This window comes from Camelus bactrianus, chromosome 7 (genome assembly GCF_048773025.1).
Source record: "Camelus bactrianus isolate YW-2024 breed Bactrian camel chromosome 7, ASM4877302v1, whole genome shotgun sequence".
In the NCBI taxonomy this organism is placed as follows: Eukaryota; Metazoa; Chordata; class Mammalia; order Artiodactyla; family Camelidae; genus Camelus; species Camelus bactrianus.
In genome coordinates this window covers 36,415,119-36,440,821 of record NC_133545.1, presented here as the reverse complement: position 1 = coordinate 36,440,821, position 25,703 = coordinate 36,415,119, and the positions used below count along the sequence as shown (strand labels likewise).

Below are 25,703 nucleotides of genomic sequence, written 5' to 3'. Positions count from 1 at the left end.
AACTAGGTTTATTTATTTATTTTCTAATGGAGGTGCTGGGGATTGAACCCAGGACCTTGTGCATGCTAAGTGTGCACTCTACCACTGAGCTACACGCTCCCCCCAAAGGGGATTTATCTTGAAGCTGGGGAATCCGAAATTTCAAGGCTCCTTATTTGTATGATCCCCACCTGTGTGAGTCCTGGGAGCTTTAGAGTGTTTTAGATGGAAAGGAGACGCCAGACTGCACTCAGAACAATGTTTCCACGTAAGCACTCCTGGTAAATTGGAAAAGAGGTCTCGAAAGAAACGGGCCTGAATTTCCAAGACTCCAATCATTTATTAGGATTTTTTTCTTATTCTAATTAATTATACTTTCATACATGATTTTGTATTTGGTAGTCTCTTTTTTTTTTTTTTTTTTTGCGTAAGGACCCCTCATATCACGTAAGCTCAAGACCTCACAAAACTTGGGTCCGCTGCTGTTGCTGCCCTTAGATAAAGGTTTGGTTGGCTTTTCTCCTTCCTTCCCTTTTCTTTACCTGGAAGCTGAAAATCCATTATTTATAGGGAACTGGGGCATCAGCATTAGAAGTCTCAAGATGTAGGTAGCAGGGTAACCATAGGGTAATTTCCATGCTGCCTGAGTAACCTTACAAAATGGGGGTGGGGGGAGGCTACAATAAAATGATGACAGCATGCAGTTAGCTCCAACAGCTGTTTGGGTTGCTAGAAAACTTTGCTAACACCACTCTCCATTTAATTTCACACTGTTCAAAACAGAATAAAGGGATTAGATGTGAGTAAGCAAGGCTTACAGGGGCTGTGACTGAAAGCCTCAACTCTCATTATTCATTGACACTCTTCAAGTGGGATCGGAATTCTACATCCCTCTTGCAAACAGCAGAGAGAGAGTCACTGTAGTCTACATTAGATCTTCTTCCTTGGGTCTGACTAAAGCAAAGAGGCTGTGTGCTCTTAAGGAGGGCAGAAAGTAAGAGAATAGGGGTAAATTTGAATTTGGTTGCTTACCCAAATGCCATTACAGTTGGAATCCTGATGTGCATCCCAATTGTCTGGCCTACAAAGGAAACACCAACATTGGTCTTTGGCATACACTGTCACTCTGAATGTTAGCTTCACGAGTGAATGAATGAATGCATGGATGAATGAGTGCTACTCCAAGCGTCAATAATAGACAACAGTTTCTTCAAGGAAAAGTGCTACACTCCATTGTGTGTTGTGGCACACAGAAGCCTCTCCTGGCCTCTTTGTCATTATCTTGGCTTTGGCTGCTGGCTAGGAACTGTGAACCAAATTCAGCCTTTTCATGCTTGACTATATTCATGGACCGTATTGTTGTGGAACAGTGCTGATGAGCATAATGAACCAATCTGCAGTCTATTTTATTTAGACAGGTGAAACCATTTAAATTGTGCCTCTAAAGTCCCAGAGATCTGGTTGATTTAATGCTTCGGCACTGTAGTCACAGCCAAGATGAAGGTTGGCATATCCATTTCTGAAGTCTGGATATGAGTGGCTGAACATCAGCCCGGAACTACAGTGTGACCTGGGCTCCTCTCCTTACTCCTGCTGGGAAAGGCTACTCTTCCTGGGTCCAGTGCTTCCCGTAGAACTCGTGCAGGAGGCTGGATAAACATCCACCATAACCCGTCCACTCACTTATTTCTTCCACTAGACTGTAAATTCCACAAGAGGGGACCCATTTCTGTTTTGTTTACCACCCAACATGATGCAGAGTGCTTGGCAGTTAGTGTGTGCTTGATGAACATGTCTTGGACAAATGAATGAACAAATACTGTTTTTTTTACTGAGCTTTACTTCAGTCGGGACAAGGAGGTCCTTCCTCTCTGTAAGCACCAATCCCCTAGGCTAGGGGAGATAATGATGCCTCCTGCCTCCTTTTCAGAAAGTCATTTTCAAAATCAGTGACCAGAGAGACTTTTACCTTCTACCCGGGTACACCGTCTTGTTTCTGTCGTTACAGTCTCTCCCTCGCCAGTGATAGCCCCGCAGTGTCTGAAATCGAACAGCACACACAGAAGGGGTTCAGTTCTGCCTTGAAATATCCACAGTGAAAGCCCATCAGACCTGTCTGAAAAATACTAACACCTGCAGTTCTTAATTCAAATACAGCCTAGGAACACTAGAAATCACTAAGAAAATTAAGATTAATATAATATGCTAAGACATCCTGTGTGAGGTGAAATGTAATATAGTACTAGGGCCAATCACAGGTGGTAGTGTTTTATATGTGACTGTGTGTGTGTGTGTGTGTGTGTGTGTGTGTGTGTGTGTGTGTGTGTGTATGTGTGTGTGTATGTGCTGTTGGGTGCTTGCTGCTGCTTGTGGGTGTATGGGGGTGCAGGTGTGTGAGTGTGCATGTATGTGGACATATGTGCATTTATGGGCGTGGTTATGTGAATGCATGTTTTACACACGTGTCTGTGTATACATGTATGTTCATGTGTGTGCGTTGCACTTTCACAAACAGCAGGACCATCCAACTCCCTGAACTTTCCCTATTAATTATCAATTTTCTCAGACCCCAAAACAATCGGTTTATTTGGTCAAATGATTAATCATTTTACTGGATAATTAAAAAAATCTCAAGCCAAACTGGTTAATTGCATGGATTTGTGATATTTTTGACGTGTCTGATTTGAAAGAGTCAAGAGTCATGAGAATGTCAAACAATGTTCTCATTTCTTGCATCCCCAGTCAGAATATCTGAGATCCCAATAGCTTTGGAGAGTTTGTGACATCTATTACTTGCTTGTTGGCTTTCACAGAGAGCATCCTGACATTCTAACTGTTCTCAAACAAACACACACCCAAACACAAATACAAACACACACACACACACACACACACACACACATACACTTTAAAAGAGTTAAGTTAAAAATAGGTTTAAGAATTTCTGAAATAATTCACAACATACTTCAAGATAACTGTTATCCCCATGGAGAATTCTAGCTGGGAATAGCTTCAGGAAACAAAAATAGTCTAGGACAAGATCCACTTTGACAGTCCATATATTAGATACCAAAAATTCTGTAAAAATCGTAAAATGGTGTATTATCAAATTAATAATGTAGTCAAATGGCATTCAATCTTGTCTTATTAAAGGAAGGGAATTTGTAGGAAGCAATGTAGTATTTAGTGAACATCTGGTTACTCTTTAAAATACTTACTGGGAAAACACTGTATTTGTCTGAATCTACATCTTGGGATGGCACAGAATTTTGTATAGCTCTAGAAAAAAGAAAACAAAACACCTGTGAGCTGAGAAAAAAGAAATTGTGTTTGTGAAAACAAATAGACACATTTTCAGATAGGGCTGTGTTGAGTTTATGTGACAGAAGCCCATTCTAAAAACAAAATTAAGGGTCTAAATAAAAATTTTAAAAATAAAATGAAAGCACCAGCCAAGCTGCTCATCCCTGCCCCTCACCCGACAGAACTATTTTCCCGCTGACATTTTACTTGCCCTATACTGGGGAAGTGAAATAATGAAGTGAAGTTTTAGAGGGCATGGGAAATGGGTGCTGGGGTCCCTTGGAAAGAAGGAGACTGTCTTTTTGGTCCGATCAATGAGCTCAGTACTACCGATTGTACACATTTTACACATTCTGTGATAGATGTCTTTTCTTAAGAGTCTACTCTTTGAAACCACTTATTCTAAGAACTGTGAGGCATTTCGTTGTCAGCTGGCAACTTTCACTCCCATTCGTGAGCGTGGGAAACTCTGATGTGATCGATAAACAAGCAATTCAGGCCAAAATCCTGGACACTTCCCCTGAGTGAGGACTTCCCCCGTGTCCTCACTCCCAGACTTTTCCCTGCTTCCAAATGCCAAACACTGCTTTCCCTCCAGGGAAATCACTCGCAGGGCGGCAGGGAAGTGCAGTCAGATGGCGGGCAAGGCAACTGTTGGAGCCTAGACTGTAGAGTCACACGACCTTTCACAGGATTTAGTAAGCTGTCTGTTGAATCGAGGGCTTCTCAGCAGTTCTGAGAGCCTCAAGGCAAGTGAGTTCGGCCAGAGCCAGCGCGGAGCCTGACTGGTAGTGTGGAGCCTGCCTCACGAACTCTGGGACGGCGGCCCCACCTGAAGGCCACGTCACAGGCCTCTTCGGAGATGACATCTCCTGTAAGACTAGGAAGTTTTCTCCCATGTGCTCATTTGACCTCTTGGATAGCTGTTTCATTTTTCTAGTTGAGAAAAGGAGGAGACACAGGGGGAGAGGGAAAGGGAGGGAGCGAGCAAGAGAATGAGCAAACCCAAATAGCCGTATTTTCAGTCTGAGAAAGTGTGCTGGGTGAAAGGTCTCACTAAGGATGCCAAAGGTGTTCCCTCCTACCTTTGCCATCTTTGGGATGAGAGTTTGTCCTTGAAAGAAGGAACACTTTAGTTGTCTCCAGAATTAGAAAGCCAGTTCATTAAGTTAAACTTCACTTGCTTAATTAATTAATTAATTAAGTGGGGGGAGGTAATCAGGTTTATTTATTTATTGATGGAGGTGCTGGGGATTGAACCCAGGACCTTGTGCATGCTAGGCAGGCACTTTACCACTGAGCTATACCTTCCCTTCACCACCTGTTTATTTTAAAGGCTCAAAGTGACGAACCAGAGCCATACATTCTAGACGGAAGAGGGTATTTGGTCATTTAAAGTAGCATAAACTATTGATTAGCACAGGAAACTATATTCAATTTCTTGCAATGAGCTATAGTGGAAAAGAAACTGAAAAAATATATGTGTGTATATATATATATATATATATAACTGATTCGTTTCGCTGTACACCTGAAACTAACATTGTAAATCAACTACATGACAATAAAAAATAAGAATAAAAAATAGATGATGCTGGGATAATATAAAAAAAAGTGGGGTAATATAAAAAGAAATAGCATAAACCACAACTTATATCAGCTCTACAATCCCTTATTCACAGTCCCCAAATCCAAACAGCTCTGAAAAACAAGAGTTGTATTTTATTTTCAACTTTGCAGCAAATTCATTTGGTGGCAAAACTTGACCTCAACTGATCCAAGGCAATTCAAAAGCTTTACCTTACTTTGAATATTCATACATTTCACTGCCGAAATATAAATGTGTTTGATCAGGAGGTGCTGGGAGTGTTAGGTGAGTTACAGTATACGCACCGTATGTTACTTTCTTAAAATCTGGGAAATGCCAAATTCCAAATCACATCTGGCTCCAAGGTTTTGGATAAAGCATTGTTGACTTTCACTACTACTACTTCTGCAAAATTTGATCTAAACCTGATACCTTGTGTAACCTTACAGGGATCTGGTTGTATGTTAGAATATTCATTCCATTCATTCATTTACTCATTCATTCCACAGGCATTTCTGGAGTCCTGCCATGTGCCAGACATCATATTAGGTATCAGGGATGAATATAAGATACATTTCCTGTGCCAGAAGAGCTTAATGATGGATGAGGGAAAATAATGCTTCAATAAATAAATACAGCACTATGGAAAAAATGCATAAGAGGGCTGTGCACCAAGAGGAAAAACATTTCTAACTCTATACAGGGTAGGCGGTGATCTTAAGGTGAAAGCTAAAGGATGAGAAAGCATTTTCAAAGCAAGAAATGGGGGACAGGTGTTCAAGTAGGAAGGAAAAGCTAGTGGATGCCCTGTAACATAGTTCTAAGTTCTGAAATTAGATTCCCTGGGTTTGAATCCCAGGTCTGCTTCTACTTGATATATAACCTAAGCAAAGTATTTAACCTTTGTGTACATCTGTGACCTCATCTGCAAATGGGGCCAATGTCAGTACCTGCTTCTTAAGGCTGTTGTAAAGACTAAATGAGTTGCTACATGTGAAGCATGGAAGACCTGTCCCAAGCATGTGATAAATACTCACAAAACCTCAGCTTTTTTTAATTACTATTTGCAATGCTAACAGTATTGCAAGGATGGCTTCTAGGGTTGGGCAAACAAGAGTCAGGAGTCTGCTCTTATGACATTTTGGTTTCTGGAGACATCCTGAATCCAATCCATGGACTTGCTTCAGATTTTCAGGTTCTGAGCCACACAAATGTTTCATCCAGTTATGCACGTCTGGTATTATCACCATAAATTTCCTATCCGAAAGCACCTTTGCAACAAACATTTTTGCCACAAACATTTTCACTGCATAACTAATTGACCATAATGCAATTTTACCATAAAAGGTACAATGACTCGGTGATAGTTTGAGATAATGATACAAAAATTATGACAGATGATGATGATTTGCCCCAAGAGCTGGTTTCTCATTTTGAAACACACTACAACGGAGGAGAAAGAGGCTGAGTGTCTGAAAGGGGCAGATTTGAACTCACACTTCCCATAGAACTTTGGAATGTTCATCAACATACATGTGACAATATGCCAAGAACAACCAGCAGTACACAGGCTTTCAGAATGCAATACAAAGCTCAGGTGTAAATGTGCATCCTAGTATTTGGGAACTGATACCTCTCTTAATGAAGGAAGAAATTTTAGGGAAAAAGTGTGATGCTCAATGAGGAGAAGAACCAACAAGCAAAAACAACGCGTAAAATGCTGAGAATGGAAGCCTTGGAAGACAAGTGCTTAGGGACAAGCCACAAATTAAGATCAGTTAGTTATTTGTGCAGTATTGCCATGAAATCTCCACAGACTTTAAATACATTCAGATAGTTGTATTTTCAATGAAGTCTCCTTAATTCTGTTATTCACTTTTCATGTTTCATTATGTCCTTTTTAATGTCTCTCTTTTATCTTTCACTGTTTTATCTTTTACAGCAAAATTGCTTCATGGCTAACTAGCTATGCGGTGGAAATGTTTGCAGCAAAGATGTTTAAGGCAAAGACGCTAACAGTGAAAATACCTAGAACCACTGTGATCGCGCTGGTTGGTGCAGCTAATCACCTGCTTGCTGCCACCACCCCGTGACTGCCTGGGGTCCGGCTAGCAGGCTTGGTCCGGCGAGCAACTGTAATTGCAGCTGAATGTTTTTTGTTACATAATGGCCACCTATTCAAGTTCAAAGTCCCTAAAATTATGTCATGAAACTGGGGCATTACAACAAAAGAAAAATAGGGAGAATGAAATTTCCATGTGTATTAGCCTCACATTTGAGTCCGAGGCAGCACGCTGGGGCCAGAGCGGCTCTGTTTCTCTGCGTGCGGGTGTGGGATGTGTCACATGCATCTCTGCAAGATGAAATGGGAGCAGAGAAAACCTTGGGAGGATACGCCCTGCCCTACTGACATGGCACACCTTGTGGTGGGGACAGAGACTAATGTGGGTGGAAAGAGCAGGGCATGAGGAAGAAGGAACAAATGAAAAAAGAAAAGAAAAGAATGATGAGTTACAAACACAATTAACGTAGGATATGATAGTCTGTGTGCATTTATGTGAAACAATACGTATGTGGGTTGATGCATTTGGAAATTCAATAAAAAGAAGAGATTATTAAGAGAAACCCATCTGACTTACCATCGTCAAGATAAAAAATAGGCAATGTGTAGGTGCTGTGAATTCTAATCAAAACAGCAACAACAACAACAACAACAACGCAACTTGGCTGCCCCATGGTAGTAGCTGGCCAAGCCTATGGAGCTAGGCTGGAGCTGGAAAACTTCCCGTGGTGGAGACACCTCCACTGTATTTTGAAGGCATTAGACCAAACAGGATGGGGTCAGGGAGAGGCAGGAAGAGGGAAAGGCATTCTTGCTGGAGGGGACTTTATGGAAGGATTACCTGCAGGTCTGGTCGCTACCACGTGCAGACTGTGCTGGTGGGTCAGGCATTAAATGATCTAGAACCTACCTGCTCATCTGAAAGTGGGGCTAAGAGTCAAGGGACAGACAACATAGTGGCTCTGAGCCTGGCCTTTGTAACCAGGCTGCTGGGTTCAAGCGTCAGATTTATCCATAATTATCTCTGTGAACTTGGAACAATGACTTTACATTTTTAAAAAGGGGACAAATAAAGTGTCTGCCTATAGGGTTGCATTTACAAGGGTTCCTGGTGTATAGACACTACCAGATAACTTTCATTTGTCATTATTATTACTAAACCACAGGTTGTTTTGAAGAATAAATGAGGCTGCATTTAAATGTGCTTTGTAAACCAGACAGCACTGAATAAATTGTGACCTGGTACAAATTATACCAGAAGCACAATGACTTTTAGGAAGAAAAAAAAGCAAAATGCTTTTGCTTTTTCATAAAAGAAGAATTTCCCTTTTAAATGGAGCCAGGAAAATCCCTGTCCAAGATGCTCTTGAATTCAGTTTTTTAAGGTGGTTCAATTGAAGAGTTGTCATTTTGGATCTTGCTGGTCCACATTTGACACAGAAAATGCAATGATGACTTCAGGAAGGAGGGGACAGGGATCTCAATTCAGCAAGCGCTAGGCATGATGAAATGACCGAGGGCCTGGGACCTGGCTGCACCTCAGCCTCCCAGCATCTTATTTCATGTCTGGTATTTCCCCTTCACTCCTCATGTCCTGATGCTTTCTGCCTCCACCTCTATTCATGAAAAGGGGTGTTGACAACTGTTTCTGGGATCCAGGCCAGAACTTTGCACAGCTGGCTTGCAGGAGCTCGTGGGGGCAAATGAAACAGGAAACATTTTTAATGGATCCCCAAAAGCCTCAGAATGTGGGTCAGAAGCATAGCCTCCTCCTCTCCTGAGACACTTTCACAGCAGAGGCGGGGATGTTCAGGGGATTTAGCTCCCATAAAGCTCATGAGATGAAGGATGGAGGAACATAGGAAAAGTGCCTCTGCTGTGGGTTGAACTGTGTTCACCAAAAAGATATGTTGGGGTTCTAACTCCCAGTCCCTGTGAGGGTGAACTTACTCAGAAAGAGAGTCTTTGCAGATGTTTACAAGTGAAGACGAGGTCATTAGAGTGGGACCTAATCTAATAAGACTGGTGACCTTGCAAAAGAAAAAGACAGACACACAGGGAGAAGGACCATATACAAAGATGGAGGCAGAGATTGGAGTGACGTGGCTTTAAGCTCAGGGATGTCAAGGATGGACGGCCACCACCAGAAGCTAAGAGGCAAGGAAGGGAATCTTACAAGGAGCAGAGTCTCAGTGGGAGCTGTCAACACCTTGCTTTCAGACTTCCAGCCTGCAGAACTGCGGAAGAAGACATTTCTGTTGTTCTAAGCCACCCCTAGGAAATGGATACTGCCTCTCAGTCCAGATGTGTGGCCTCATTCTCACTTCTGGCGAGTTCTCCCCTCTAACCCTTCCCAGCGAGAGCCAGGCCAGACTAGAACTGGCTCAAGCGATCGGAAGTCCCTGCAAGAGAATAAGAATAAAAGCGCCGGGGGCCAGGACAGGGCATGGTCTCAGGAAATGTCTCACAGCGAAGGAACATTATTTTCAGTCATTAAAGCATCATCTGTACATGGAGCATCTGTGGTGCAGCTCCTGAACTAGAAGGTGGTCACTGGGGAGGACACGAACAACCGGGAGCCTCGGAACGGTGCTCTCTCACCAGGTCTCAGGCCAAAGAGTCTGAATTTTAAAAACTTTCTAAATGAGTCTATTATACCTTAAGCTTAGATATGGGGAAACTGAGGCTCAGAGACGTTATGCAGCTCAAGTCCTCAAAGCTGGCTCCAGAGGTGGCATTGCGCAGGAGCCAAGAACATGGATGTTTCCAAAGAACAAGTGGGGTTCAGTATACCTGGGGGTGTGTCTTGGGTCCTCGTGGCTGGGAGAAGCCAATTCTTTAAGACTCAGTTTCCTTCTCTGTGAAATGGGAATAATAATAATCCCCACTTCATGGAGTGCAGCACTCAGTGCAGAAACATACTGAAAGCTCAGCATCTGGCCCCTAGAACAGCAGCTGTGTACTGCCTGGCGGCAGGACCACCGCACTCACTCGAGTGGAAGGTGGAACTGATGCTATTTTGCCTCTTAGGCCAACGTGCCTCTCGGGACACTGCTGCATCTTTTAATGTTTTGGACAGTGATTACTATGACATCCAGCACAACATCAGTCTCAGGGCAGAGCTGAAGTGCGGGATTTTAAACTGAGACAGGAGGGTTTGGGAACTCTGGACAGCGTCTCTGCATTCGGAACCCTGTTCACATGTATCAGAGTTAGATTTTTAGATAATAGTTTGGGCTCCTTCCAGCCTTGTGAGTGCCTTGCACAAAAGATGCTCGAAGAGTCCCTGCCATGACGAGTGGCCAACCTTGTCTGCATCTTACACAGCAAGGAGGGGCTGTCCCCTGGCCACTCAAAAGTCTCACCGGCAGGCAGGCTGCGTTCCAGCCGGAGGTGTAAATCGGGCTTGGAGGTTCAAAGATGCTGGTATTCAGTTTATTTCGAAAATGATTTGTTCTGAGCTGATTTGTCTTCTAGTTTCTGTACATGTCATGAGCAAGAAACACTTTCACCTCCAGGAAGAAGCCTTTTAACTTTGAGGATCATTTTAGTCATTAGAAAACAGGGACTTTCAGAGATGCTCTCCCCTGCCAGTGCTCAGGAAGGGAGAACTTGTGTACGTACGATTTAATCTTCTGACAGATCTTGGCCAAAAACGGGAGTGAACAAATATCAGAACGACTTCGGGAATATGTCTGGAGGAAAAAAAAGAAAAACAAAAAGAGTTGTTTCATTCAAGAAATGGTTCTCCAACTTCTAAAGACCCTTCCTCTCCTCTTGGCTCCACAGTCTGGATTTCTCGACTCTTCTTCCTCCAGAATCTGGGCCATCTTACTTAACTAAATTTATCTCTTGTTCCTGACCCCATACGCATAGTCATCCGGACCCTGTGCCTTTGTTCATGCTGGATCCTCAGGCTGAAGGCTCCCCATCTCTCCCCTCAGCCAGCTAGTCCCACCTTCTCCTCTTCCCCACCCTCTTCCCGAAAGGGTCGGGCCCACCTTGGTCCATTCTACTCAAACGACATTCCTCTCCTTGCTGTACTAGGTGTGGGATTTTAAAAATATCTTTTTTTCAAATAAACATTTGGAACATTGAACATTTTCAAATAAACTAATTCCATCCTGTTATGAGGTAAAGTGAAGACTAATAGGAGAGACACAGCTTAGGGAGAAGGAGGAAGGCAGGCCCCTTCCCTGGGGGTTGGGGGGAGGGCAGGAGAGGTGTGCAGACGAAGCCCTTCAAAGCTTCATGAGCAAAGGGATTTTAGACAGCAGTTTCCATGAGACTCTAGCTGTGGGATAAATTAAAATCCCTGGCTTTTTACTAAGTAGGGCTTTTAGAAAGATTGTGGTTTCCGCACTCAGACAAAAGAAAAAAAAAAAACAGTAGGGCAGAAAAGTTAGGACCCAGCATTTATCCACAAAGGGAGGGATCGACAGGGATCCCCTGCTTTTCAAAAGTTCACTTTACGTCACTTCGCTTCTGTGAAAGACCGACGTTAGTACCTATTCTCATCAACTGAAAGAAATCTGAAGAGGCTTTTCACTCTTACAAAAAAAAGGCGAAAAGTAAAAACAGTGTTTATCATTTGTTCTGCAGGAGCCAGTATAGCGGCAGTGCACACCCCGGGCAGGGAGCGTGGCACTGCCCAGCTCTTGCCCGGGACCACACTCAGCATCTCAGCATCAGGCTGCCACGGCTTTGAGCTGTGTCTCTGGGCCTCTGTGCTTCATCTCGATTTATTTCGTGCATCTGTAGCAAGACTGTCCTAAGGTAATTGCTTCTTAGCCTTAGGAAAGATTCCATAGGAATGCTCTACTTCCGCGTATCCGGAAACCTGTAGTGATTCCCGCCAGCGCCAAGAGTCCTTCAGATGGCTGTAAGTTGTGTGAACAGCTGGCAATATTTTGATCCTGGCAAAAGCTAACAGGCAACCTTTTTTTTGGTTATAAATGAGAGCTTTAAGGATCATTGTGATGTAGGATGAGAACCATCCTGACTAGCACCCTCATCCACATGCAAGATGGGGAGGCAGAAGAGGCTGTCATTGTCTCATGGAGCTCACTGCCTAGCGGAGTGCAGGAGTGGACAGCCCAGCCCTTACCACGCTCTGTGGAGTCTGCAGTGGTCCAGGCGTTGTGACTCTCTAGGAACTGGAGGAGGAGGCAGGCGATGATCCAGAAGTCATGAAGGAAGGGAGAGACAGATGCTCTATGCTTTTCAACTCCAAATGCAGTTTTCAGACTTGATATCCACCCTGATCTACTGAATTGGAAAGCCTGAGGCAGTTCCTGGGAATCTGTGTTTTCATAGCCTTCAGGTCATTCCGATGCTCACGAAGGTTTGATAACCACTGCCCTAGGTCCGACCTGATGAAAGTGTCATCACAAACCAGGAGCACTGATGTCATCTGGGGACTGTTAGAAATAGAGTCTCAGGCCCCAAGGCCGACCTGTTGAACCAGAACCTGCATTTGGACAAGGTCTCAAGTTGTTGGAGTGCACGCCAAAGCCGGAGAGGCACGGCTCTGCGCAGAGGATGAGCAGGGCTGGCGTCTTCGAAGACCGCCAAAAGATTCAACCCGGCTGGAATGTAAGGAACTGTGAGAACATGGTAAACCACGGGAGGAGACAGGCATCAGGACAAGCCTAGGGTGCTGCATGTGTTATCCTGAGGGCAGCGGGGAATCCTTGAAGGTGTTAAGCAGAGGGATCATATTTGTATTTCAGAAAGGGTATCACTGAAAGTGACTTGAAGGGCTGGAGGAGGCAAGATGGGGTGGGGACACTTGTGGGCAGGTCTGATCCCCTGCCAACTGGTCTAAGGACCTCGAGGCCTGATCCTGGGGTTTCTAACGTCAGCACCACTGCTGAGTAATTCTTTGCTGTGGGCCTGTCCTGTGCATTGTAGGATGTTTAGAAGCACATCTGGCATTTAGCCACTATATGCCAGCAGCCCCTAAATGTCCCCAGGCATTGTCAAATGTCGCCAGGCAAGAGATGGGAGGACAACATTGTCACTGGTTGGGAACCACTGATGAAAGGTAGGAGGAGGGGGATGGTGGTGAAAAGAAGGGGTGTTCAGACCTGGTAACTGACTGAGATGAGCAGTATAGACAGACACACTGTAAAACAAACGCCGGCATGCAATGATACCAACGTTGGTGGCAGTTTGGAAATAGAGACACATGCTGAGACCCAGAGCTCAAAGTCAGGTTGCATTTGAATGTTTGCACTACTTCTTTTAATACTTACTTCAGTCTGAAGGCCTTGGTCTAATTAAGTTAATGGCAATGTAGACTTTAACACTGATGATAACCAACACATCAAAAATTATACGGGCAGCCTGACAACTACTACACAAGAGGTGCAATGGAGTAAAATGTTCTAACTGCACAGCTGTTCACTGTCAAAATTCAGCCTGAAGGCTGCAGCCATCTCTGACATTCATTGTGCAGAAACTGGATCTAGGATGTGTGCTGTAGATGATGTAAGTTGTCCAGGGACCCCCAGAACCCCTTCTGTTGAAGATATAGGTTTCTGGAAGATCATCCAGTCTTTCCATCACACAGTATAAGAAAAACTAACTTCGTATAATTTACTTGCAAAGAGAACTTAGACGGACACAGAGCAGCACTGCAGAAGTCCTAGCCTGCATGTTTGACAGCCCATTCCTTTCAATTCGAACCTTACTAGACAGAGGCAAAATGTGGGCTGTTATTAACTCAGCAATGGATTTAAAATATCACTTCTGGCTGTATGTAATCACATCTAAAATGAAAGTCTCAAATCCGGGCTGTCTCTGGGCACAGAAGTCATGCAGCATCTTCATTTTGCCATCAGTTTAACCAGCTTCTGCAGGCTTCTGCAGCTTTCCCACCTCAGGAAGTTAAATGACTACAGAACAACAAGCAGGGGTTGAATAAAGGAAAAATGTGGGGACTGGGATAAGCAGAGGGTCAAAGGAGAAGGGCAAGCATTCTTCTGTACATAGCCAACTTAAAATTGAATCTGCTTGAGGAAGTGCTTTTCAGCCCCTGTTGTATATTACTTGAATTTAACTTGGATTAAATTTTACTTGGGGCCAGCTTGAATAGCAACAATGTTTAAAAGCTTTACAGACGGTTCTTTTGGGTAGGTAGGTTTGCGATCAGGGCCATCACGTACGGCTGTCCAGTTTGTGCACTGCATGATTCTAATATCAACGTAGCCTGTGAGGCAAATGGTGCTTCCTGAAATTCAGCGCTGAGGAGGTCTGGTTGAGAGCTACTGGAATAGTGGAAAGGGGAGAAGCCTGGAAGAAGCTAATTCTGGAATTAAAGGATGGGTTTCTCACTTCCTAGCTTTTTGGAGTGAGTGAATTATTTATCTGTAGTCCTCTCATTTGTAAAGCGAGGTTGATAACAAAAATATGCTATCTACTTTGTAGGAGTTTTCATGAGAATTAAATAAACTGATGCCATAACTCAGATACACTAAACCCTTAGATGCTCAGTGCTCTGCCAAATCCATGAAACCTTCCCATGAGCAGCCTCTCAGGGCCTCCTTGAGATGCAGATCTTCTCTGGAACATTTCACTCCCTTCAACAGTGCTTAACTCTTCCCCAGTCTGGATTCACCATCTGACAGGTAGTGCTGAAATGATATGCAACCTATGTGTGTTTCTTTCTGCATCCTGGCCAGGTCTGCAGTTATATCAGCCGTCACAATGGAATTAATTGCAGCCAATATCCTCTGAGCAGTTTTTCAAAGATGCTTATATTTGCATTTCCTGATTATTTTCTCCTTGATAGCCTTAATCTAGAGAGTAAATAAATTGGAAGAGGTTTTTGAGAAGTTTTTTTAAAATTGTTAAATTGTTCAGTTGATTTTCTTTCTTTCTTTTTCTTTTTTTTTTTTTTGGCTTCTTGCAAGGAATGATTGGAATCTTGCCCCATGAATTATGCTTGCAATTCGGGTGACAGAAATGAAAAATTGTAAAATCCTAATTAGCCTTTGAGTTAATGCCAAGGCAGTTTGTGCTAGTGAAGTAAACAATGCCCTGAGAATAAGTTTTTAAATGCATATCAAGAAGAATGAGAGAAAAGCTGTATTATTTTCAGTTCTGTTTAGAGTTCTAAAGGTGGTGGTCGAGGGTTCCATGAGATGTTTCAATTTCTTGTTCAATGGCTTAAGCAGATTAGCAGAACCAGCTATCGTCAGCCTTTAATTACTCACTGAAATAAATAATAGTTGGCAATGCAGACATTGTGATTGATTAATCGATTGTGTAGAGATGCCAGCTTATCAGCCTTGTACATCAAAACCCACGTGCCTCCCACAAGTAGGGTTGCCAAATAAAATACTGCACTGGACATACTTATATTAAAAATTATTCATTGTTTATCTGAAATTCAAATTTAATTTGCCATCCTCCATTTTTATCTGCTAAATCTGGTAAGCTGAGCCAAGAGGAATTTTCCTTCCCTTTATTTCTATGTTGCCAAATCAATACTACCTTGAATGTATTGCGTCAGGTGAAGGGTGAGTGGGCCAGCAGGGAGAAGCCAAAGGCAGGCCATGACCTCTCATCTCTGATGAATGCTCCCTTCCTGCCAAGACCGGTAGCACTGAGGCAGACACCATTCTTCAGAGGTTTACCTTTCTGCTTCCTTTTCAACTGGGGCTGACTGGCAACTAGGACCTAAATCAAATATCTGGCTTATTGATAACTAACTTGAACTAAGTATTCTACCTGTAGAATAAAACTGTGATTGCAAAGGGGACATATGAGGGGAAGGGAACACTAATAGCGATGGTTTTAGGTAGCATTTATTGAGTGCTTGGTAAGTCCCGCGTATGACACCAGGTACATCATGCACATCAACTCTTAGTCCTCATGCCCATGTTAGAGAAAGGACACTGCCATTGTCTCCATCTCACTGACAGGAGAACTGAGGCTCAGCCTAAGTCACGTGTTTAGAAAGTGGAGGGGTAGGAGGATACAGCCTCCTCCAAAATGATCCACTGGAAGGCAGCAGTTCTCAACAATGAGTGCCAGAGGACATTTGGCAATGTCAGGAGACATTTTTGTTTGTCATGACTGGGGAGGGGTGGATGGTGCTGCCAGCCTCTAGTGGGTAGAGGACAGGGATGCTGCTGAACTTCCTACAGCACCCAGGACAGTGCCTACAACAAAGGATCACCCAGCCCCAAATGTCACCAGTGCGGAGGCTGAGAGACACTGCTGTAGAGAGAAAGGAGGAGGACAACAGAGGAAGGAGCTTGTACTCCTACTTCAATCCCACTTCTACTGTGACATGTTATGGGCTTGCATCCGGAGTAGCCCCTGGCCTTTGGAGTGTGAGAGCAGGGACCAGGGGAAGGTGAAGGTGCGGGAAAATGCCGGCACTGCCCCCTGTCGGTTGCTTACCAGAGTTGGGGATTTCTTGACAATCTGTCTTGCTGTCTCTAGTGTAAATTTCCATGGCTCCTATAAAAACAAAGTTAGACAATATTACAACTTGCGTTCCATCTTTCCTTTCTCTGTCTTTTGGAAAATTAGGCTTTCTAAGTTTGTAGGTTTGTAATAAAGGAATTATTCCATAACCTTGTGACAAAATGATTCACAAGCAGGCAACTTCATGTTAATAACTCTCTTTATTAAGGGATTTGCTCTGTGCCAGATGCCATGCTAAGCACTTCGCAAATATTATCTTATTTAATCTTCATAGCAGCTCTCAGCGATACGACCTTTTTATAGATGAGGAAATTGAGACCCAGAAAAGCTAAGAAACTGGCTGAAAATCTCAGAGCCAGTGTCTGGCAGAGACACCATCTGAACCTCTGTCTTTCTGCCTGCTCTGCTACACTTCTTCCTCTCACTACCTCGTGCTTGGGCCTGAAAGCCCCAGGGCAGGAGGTGGTAGACAGTCAATCTAAGTGCCTTGTGCTGCAGGGCTGAAGAACGGCTGACAGCTACCACTCAAGTTAAAACTTCATCTCTCTGTTCCTTTGCTCTTCTCTTGGTTTGACATCCCCAGTTTTTGAGCATCCAAGGACATCTTCTGAGCTTACACTGCAAGTATGAAGGGTTAGCTGAGCACCACCATTAACTATTATTATGGAATTCCGTCTTTGCGTATTTGTGGGATGACTGGGAGAAAAGTAACCTGGGGCAGGGGTGGGGGGCGGGGGATGGGGAGTATTTGCTCCCAGCACCGCTTCCCATAGCTTTTGTCCCCCTGGACGGCCCTAGTACAGCACGGGTGACGGTTTACACACCTGGGTTCAAATTCCTGCTCTGTTGCTCACTAGCTGTGCATCCTTGAGCAAGTGACCCTCTGAGCCAGGATTCCTTGACATGTAAGAAAGCTCTACACAGAAGACAAACTGGGTACCAGGGGGAAAGTCAGGGGAAGGGATAGATTAAGAGTTTGATACATATTACTATATATAAAATAGATAAACAACAAGGACCTACTGTATAACACAGGGAACTATATTCTATTTCTTGTAACGAGCCGTAATGGAAAGGAAACTAAAAAAATACATATGTATGTATGTAAGTATGTGTATAACTCAATCACTTTGCTGTACACCTGAAACCAACAGTGAATCAACTAAGAATAAAAAATAAAGAATATAAAAAGAATGAAAAATAAGAATAAAAAATAGAGAAAGCTCTGTTTTTATCATTTGCAACATGGGAATTACAGCTATCAACTTCATACGGTGTTGTGAGGATTACAGAACATCATTCATGTCATACTTTGAGCCCAGGTCCTGCCCTGGTAACCCCTTGCTCAGTAATTGACAAGTTGATCAGAAAAGCTTTGTCCATTCTGATTAGCTGGCCACAGGGCCAAAACAGTTCATTACAACCCTCATTTTAAAAACATCAATGTCTTTAACAGAAAGACGGCTTAGGGAATGGTCCCAGTCAAACTGACCTTATTGACTGCAATTCTGGCCTTTTCTGAAAACTTTTGACAAATCTTGGAAATTTTTCTATTGTATCAAACAAGTATTTCTGGCAGGGTCATTATGAGACACTAGATCTAGGTGCGAATTTCTGTTATGGTGCCCTTTCTGGCTGCCCTTGCAGCTGAAAGTTCATTCTCCACAATCTTAAAACCTGAAGGTGGAGTTCCTCTGCCTTAATTACGGGACCCCTGCTTCTCTGCTTCAGAAATACCTTTTGCATTCTAAGGTCCATCTCAAGCATCTACAGGGCCTAGCACAGTTCCTGCTACACAGCAGGTGCTCAATAGATACAGAAATAAAAGTGGAAGAGGACATTTATGATCTCGTGCTAGGCAAAAGATTTTACACACACAGAAAAAAGATCCTGCAAAGAAACATGCCGTCATGATTCTTGGTGATAACTTTTTGCTTCTGGTTCTTGTCTGTTTTCTACATTTTCAATAATGAGTACAAATCCAGCATCAAAGGCTTTTAAAAAAAGGAGCTCAATACATTTTGCCCTGTTTCTTATTGAAAAAGAAAATGATTTGTTCACAGCCCAGGGATGTGGTGAGGACCTCGGGGATCTGCTGGTGAACAGACATCCCTGCCCTCCCAGAAGTTCTGGGAGGGCAGAGAGATAGACCAGAACAAGTACAGTAAGCACAGGAAGCAGAGAGAGGGCCTTAGCAATGTCTTTTTAGGGGAAGCCACTTGGATCTGTTTTAGAGAACTGATCTGATTTTAATCCAGCTCACTTTTCTTGAGGGATCAATGTTTAGTGAGGGACAAAGACAAGCAAAATAAATAAATAAATAAAAAGAAGTTGGCAAGGGCTGCTCCAAATGCCTTCTGTCCCCTTAGCTCCAGGCTGGACTGAGGCTTCCGGGATGCTCCTTGGAAGGTCGAGGCCAGGTTCATCTGGACTTGGTTTGACCAGAGCACCACTTTCTCCTACAGTTCAAGTGCAAGAATACCAACAAAAAAAAACCACAAGTGCTTTATAAAAATGCTTTGGTAGAACTAAATTCTACGTGTTGGAAATAGCCAATGGAGGACACAGTGGAACGCAGGTATCATGATAGACCAGCAAACTCCACCCAAAAGCCAGATGTGCCACTACGTGATAAAAACTTACAAGCAGAAGAGCTTCCTGCTTTTGTCTTCCTACTTAATGGAAATTGCCCCAAAGTCCTTTTGGTCCTTGTCTCTTAACTCTTCTAGTCTCCTTATACTGGAGTTATTTGTATCTCGAGTGGGCAGTCAAGCCCTCAGGGATACCTTCTTTCAAATCTTGCTCCATTTGTAAATAAGCCCATGCCATTGAATTTGGGGGTGAGGAACAACCTGTCCTGATAAACTTCTAGAGAAGATCTGGAGTCGATCAGTGATCTCAACACCTGCCCCCTGTAAATTCCTGCTCTTCGACAACAAAAAACCCCCGCGTCTAAAATCATCATTTCACGTCCCGCAGGCTTTCTCCTTCGTGGGAGCCTATCACTGCTGTCAAAGTATGACCTGAACAAAAAGCACTCTCTGTAATTTTCAAACCTACTCCTGCTATAAGTGATAGCAGAGAACTCGATCACTTAAAAGTGTTTGCTGTAGAAACTCATGCCTAAAAATACCATTTTTCTTTATTTCCTTCACTCCTAAGTGTACCAGAATTCTGGTACATATCCCAGAACCTGAGAAGGCCCGATTTGTGAAAGCATCTTGTCCAATCACCAACGCTCCTGAATGTCAAGGGGAATTGTGTTGAGTTCTGGAACATCCCCTGTGCAGTATACTCACATGTTTCCCACTGTGTCAACACAGTGCAGCAGCCTGTGGCTGGAACATTCGGATGTTTGGGAAATGCCTTTCTAAATAGTATTCCTTACCACCGAGTGCCTCAAACCTTTGAATATGCTAATGTGCGCTGTGGCTGTCCCAGCAGGGCATTCAGTTTACAGATGTCCCAAACTTTTCAAACTTAAAACGAAGACAATTTTCCTTTCCAGCACAGCTATTAACCGCTCCCAGAGCAGGAGTAAAAGCAAGGGTTTTTGTGTCAAACAGGTCTGAATTGAACCTGGATTGTACCAACTTATTGGCTCTGTGACTTTGGGCAGGTTATTAATCCACTCGAAGCCTCAGTTACCTCGTCTATAAAACAGGGGTAACAGTAATCATTACTCAACACTTTCCTCATTGCAGACTTCTCATAGTTTGCTGTCAACCTTCTCTCCCAGGTTATAAAACCCTTGATGAGAAGGATTATGTCTCACTCATTATTACATCCCTAATATATAATTCATGGTACAACACAGACACACAGTAGTTGTGGAACGAATGAATAGAATGAATGATTACACAAAGAAATGACTGCCTGAATGAATATTTCTTTCTCCTTTCATTATTAATCATACACTTGTGACTACACTTGTCCCTGGGTTACGTGAATATCCACACAGGTGTGTTTAGGTTCTTGGCATAAAGAGCCAAATCTCTCCCCTGACCATGTGACAATTTGCATTAAGCCACCACACTCCATCTGAGCTATACTCGCCGTTTCCCCCCAGCCTCAATGACCTCATAAGTCATTACCTAGCTTGTGTTAAAATTTTAGGCTTACTTCATTCTTGGAAAACAGCGTGGCAGTGGTGGGGAAGGTGATGGGAGTCCAGAGACATGGACCATCATGTCTGCTTGCAGATGACCACGATTCAATTATATAACCTCTGGGAATCTGTTTTCTATCTGTTAAATTGGATATAAGGACTCACAGATATTTATTAAAGCTAATTTGTTTGCTGGCCTTGATGACAAGCAAAGGGGGCAAATTATAAGCAAAACGAAATAAAGATAATTGCCCTCTCTCCTTGGTAACTTTTTTACTGTCAGCAACCTAGTGTTTGAGCCATCATTTCTAAAGCGTAAGGACCATGCTTCCATCTTCCGGAAAATTAAAACTTCAGAATGGAGGGTGCTCCTGTAATCAGTGTTTGGAGAGAAAGTTGGGGAATAGACTGTGGGCTGGATATAAAACTCTTTTGGCTGGAAGTCGTACCAATGTTTATGACTCAGCTGGAGCAATCATCTGGGGCAGAAGCAGATTCTCCATCAACGACGAGGGGCTTGGTTCTGGAAGTGCTCATTTGATCCTGCAATTTGTTCTGGCCAAATCTTTTCAGCTCCTCATTACTTTCTCCCTTTGATTGTAGTGTTTCCCTATTCCAGCTTCAAATCCCCTCCAGAGTCTATTTAACACTCTCATGAGTGAATTGTGGAGGAAGCCATCACACAGGCTCACAGAGATATACACCCTGAGCCAAGGGACTTATAGTCTAAAGAATCACAGATATGTATATTGGACTTCTGTACTCAAGGACATAGGAAATTCCAAGGACACCACGGCATGGTCCCCTAGCAGTCTACAAAAGGGGAGAGGCCAACGCTTTGCTTGATTGTCAGGGCACATAGTGTGGCCTACACCCATGGTGGCTTTACACATACAAGTTTTTATCAAATAGTAGCACGTCTGGCCTTTGGGTGGAATTTGCTGGCTTATTATTTTATCTGCATTCTACTATAACATACAGAAGCATTTTCCAATATGTATGATTTAGCTCCACCAAAGCCCAATTTGATTTTCATGTTCAGACATTTCCTAGCTTTACGACTTAAAGATGTAGAAAAAATGAAGTCAGTTCATGTTACTTTCTTCTTCCAAAAACAAAAAATAAAACAAAACAAAAGATATAGTCCCCACTTTTAAATGCATTCCCTTGTATCACTGAATGACTTTTCTTCCTACATATTTTACCATTAGCTAAGTTTCCTCCTTTTCTTCTCCCAGGCCAATTCCGCACTATAGAGCTATTAGTATCATCCAGTGCATTTAGTCACACTGTCTCTATCCTTTTCTCCAGGCAACACCTTTTAAAAAAGGCTTATTTTAAATAGCACTAATCCCACTCCACAACTTTTCCTGACATTGTTCATTGATTTTACTGCCATCGCCACCACCACCAACACTACTATGCTTCAAATTCTCCACCAGGCATTGTCTAAACTTCATACCTACTCAGCAAGGTAGGAATTAACAGTTCTTAATCCCACTTTATAAGTGATAAATCCATAACCCATTTAAGTATATTGTCCAAGGCTTCGCAAGGATACTTTCCTTTCATTTTGACAGTTTCTTCCCTACTATCTGGGCACATGCACAGGTTCTCCAGGGCTGGGCTCCACAGGCTTTTCTTGTTATAGGATATTGTCCTATTCTTTAAACACATCATTTCCAGCAAATAATCGGGCTCATCAGACAGTGGGTATGGTTTAGTCATTGGGTTGTCTTAGGTCAACCACTTTGTAATACGTTATTCTAAGTTTTTACTTATTCTCTTTGCAGTCAGGTTCCTAGACCAGTCTTGCCTAACGTTCCACAGTTAATCAATTTATTTGTATTAGTTTCCTATTGTTGCTGTAACAGACTATCATAAATTTAGTAGCTTAAAATAACATGAATTTATTCTTTCACAGCTCTGGAGGCCAGAGGTCTAAAATGAGTCTTAGGAGGCTAAAATCATGTGTCAGCAGCTGGGCTGGTTCCTTCTGTAGATTCCAGGCGGAGAGTCTGTTTCGTGCCTCTTCAGTTTCCAGCAGCTGCGTGCATTCCTTGGCTGATGGCCTCACCACTCTGACCAATGCATCTGTTGTCACATTTTCTTCTCTCACACTGATCCTCCTACCTCTCTAAGGCTCCTTGTGATCACACTGGGCTCATCTAGATAACCCAGGATAATCTCTCCGTCTACAGGTCCTTGACTTAATCACACTTGCCAAGTCTGTTTTGCATGTAAGGAAACATTCATAGATCTTGAGGATGTGGATCTCTTTGAAGGGCCATGATTCTGTACACCACACTGTTCATTCAACAAATATTTATTGAGCAATTAATATATGCAGTAAGCTGTGCTGGGGTCTGGGAAGCCACAGGGAACAGCATGTTTTTGAGAAATAAATCAGTCAGACTATCTGCTTTCATCAAGCTTCTACCTTAACAGAAGGGCCAGACACTAAATAATAACTTTACAATTATTTATCCTAATTGTGCACTTGTCTAATTACAATTGTAACAAGTTCTGGAAGCAGGGAGTGCCATGAAAGGAGAGGAACCCCGGAGGACCTAACTTAATTTGGGGCATCAGGGAAAACTTCTTAGAAGAAATGAGTTCTGATCTGAGCTCTCATGTGGGTGATGAATTGGGAATATGAAGGCCAAGAGCGGAAGCTGAGAGCCCAATGATTAAAACTTTAAAATTCAAAGTATCTTTTAGAACTGTTCAAATTCACTAGGGTCATTAGCTTTGCTGGAGCTAAGGGAAAAAAGTATATTCTTAAGAGAGAAACAGTTTTCTTTCTTTTTTTTTTTTTTAACTTCTCAAAAGCAGGCAAGAAACGCTTCCAAGTCTTGACTACTACATAAGTACCTTCCTTGGAATCATCTGATTTATGCTACTTATCAGAAGTCAAGGGTAACTTAACATTTGCATTATTATTGCTTACCCACTGAAGATTCTTGAGATCTCTGTGAGTTTAATGATCCCCAATTAAGACTTTAAACAAGTCAAAGTAAATTCTCCAAGATTCCAAATATGGGTTTAAACCAAGACAGCTTGGAATGTCTGTCAAATCCTTTGAAATGACTGAACAGTAGACTGTACATCCAAGTACTTTGTTAAATGCTGCTCTCAGTTCTGTTAAGAGTTTTAAACCTTCAAGTCTTCAGGGAGCAATTTAATTTAGTGGTCTCTGATATTTAAAGCCTTTCTGTTTCTGTGATAATTTCTTGTCTAATGACCTTCAAAGAGTTTTGTGGAGGCAAAATACATAAGAGGTACATGGAATCTCATTTAATTTTCACTTTTTTAATTATGAGAAAATGATCAGTGTCCCTCCTTACATTTTTGGCCCTTTGATCTCATTCTGTAAACCAATTTTTGTGTGGCCTTTGTGCATTTTTCTTTTCTTTTTTATAAGAGTTCTTTGAATCATGGAGAAAATAATTCATAGCGTGGCATATTACAAAAACATTTTCCCAGTTTGCCATTTGTCTTCTGACTTTGTGTGTGGCAGGGTTTTACTAGTCAGATGTATTTATATTTCCCTTTGTGACTCTGGGATCACAAATTGTGAATAAAATTGCTAAGGTTTTTCCTCTTTTATGGGTCCATTTTTTTGTGATTCAACCTTTAATACATCTGGGATTTATTTTGCTACAAGGAATAGACAAATATCTAGCTTAAATTTTATTTCCAGATGGCTATAGTCTTTAATCCCATCCATTTATTGAATAAGCCAGTGTTTTGCCACTGATTTGAAATATTATTTTTTATCAAAAACAAGAAACTCAAATGCCTTTGGGTTTATTTTTAGACACTATATTCTGTTCCATTTTAAGCTTTTAAGCTGACTTTCCTGCATCTAGTCAGCGATATTCCCCTGTAATTTGTCTCATTGCTCATAATTTCCTGAGATGTTTAAAGAGGAACTTTAAAAACACTGTCAAATAAACAACTCCCAACCAACAATTTACTCGAATTTTGATTTCTCATCTGTAGAACAATAGTTTTGCAATTGTGTGGGCGGAGCTTAGATGATGCCTGAGTACTCAGTCCAGCTTCTGGTGTGGTACAGCCACTCAAATTGTGGTTGTCAATCGCCTTTTACTTTTCAGCCCCTAATGTATACCTATCATATCATAGGATCTTAGTAAATGTATATTATAAGACTAAGAGAAAGACTGGCTTCAGAATCCTTTCAGTTTCAGCCAAGACCCTTTGGATTCTAGTACCATTTCTGGTCTTAGTTACCAAAGATATGGTTGTCTTCTAGGCACAGCCATAAGTTTATCAAGTGAGGTAGTCTGGAAAACTTTATTAACTCTTTCAGAATATTAGGGTACACAAAAAGTGTTCCAAAGCTGTAGGTTATTCTTTCTTGGAATAATCTTCAAAAGTAAACATTTGATTTTCTAATGGTTTGACAAGCCGCAGTAGAAGGGCAGCTGTAATTCAAGAAGGAAATTTCCTTAATCTAAAATTCTAATGATCACACAAATGGCTTCTTTCTTTTTTAAAAAATTGTTTTCTTCTAGACTTGGATATATGGGAAAACACTCACATACTATACAGAATTAGGGTGGAGAACATGGTTTCCTGGAGAGAATGACAACTGAGCTGGGTCTTAAAGGCTGACTCAGGGAAAGGGCATTACAGGAACAGAGGGAAATAAAGCAAGGCTGGGAGGTGAGACCCGGCAGGAGGTGATGGGGATGATAAGCAGTGCTGCGATGCTGGAGAGAAGTGGCTGAGGCAGTCTCTCCAAGAACAAGGTCGAGGAGGTAGGGGACAGGCTCCTGGCTCATGGAACTTAGACTTTGTCCTGACCTCAATGGACAGCTTTGAGGGATTTAAGCAGGAAAGGGAGCATGGTCAGATTTACATTTTGGAAACATCACTTGGGTGCCTGGATCTGGGGTTTCAAGGCTGGAGGTAGAGCAGTTACAGGCTGCTGCAGGACTCCATCCTGGAAATGACAAGCCCCTGAACTAGGCAGGTGGAATCGAGGATGGAGAAGGGGGACAGACTAGAAAGAACCATTTAGACGGGTGAATGGTGGTTTCAAAACCGAGGTATGGAATATAGGAGAAATAGCTGCTGTGGAGAAAAGATAATAGTCCAGCTTCTGACATGTTGTATTTGAGATCTTTGGGACCTACAGATGAAGATATTCATCTGGAAGCTGTATGTACTGGCTTAAGCGCTGAGGAAAGTTT

At 42.5% G+C, this 25,703-nt stretch overlaps 1 protein-coding gene across 3 annotated transcripts in view; it reads right to left on the bottom strand.

Annotated features, from left to right (window-relative positions):
* The window catches only part of AOAH (acyloxyacyl hydrolase), a 156,584-nt gene that overhangs the window by 83,281 nt on the left and 47,600 nt on the right, over positions 1-25,703 (bottom strand). For all 3 annotated transcript variants that reach the window (XM_045516963.2, XM_010955400.3, XM_074367232.1), the window contains 5 exons: positions 16,347-16,406; positions 10,557-10,627; positions 3,198-3,258; positions 1,949-2,019; positions 1,012-1,060 (listed from right to left, as the gene is read on the bottom strand). In XM_045516963.2, coding sequence (XP_045372919.2) covers positions 1,012-1,060; positions 1,949-2,019; positions 3,198-3,258; positions 10,557-10,627; positions 16,347-16,406 — 312 coding nt within the window. The remainder of the gene's footprint in view (positions 1-1,011; positions 1,061-1,948; positions 2,020-3,197; positions 3,259-10,556; positions 10,628-16,346; positions 16,407-25,703) is intronic.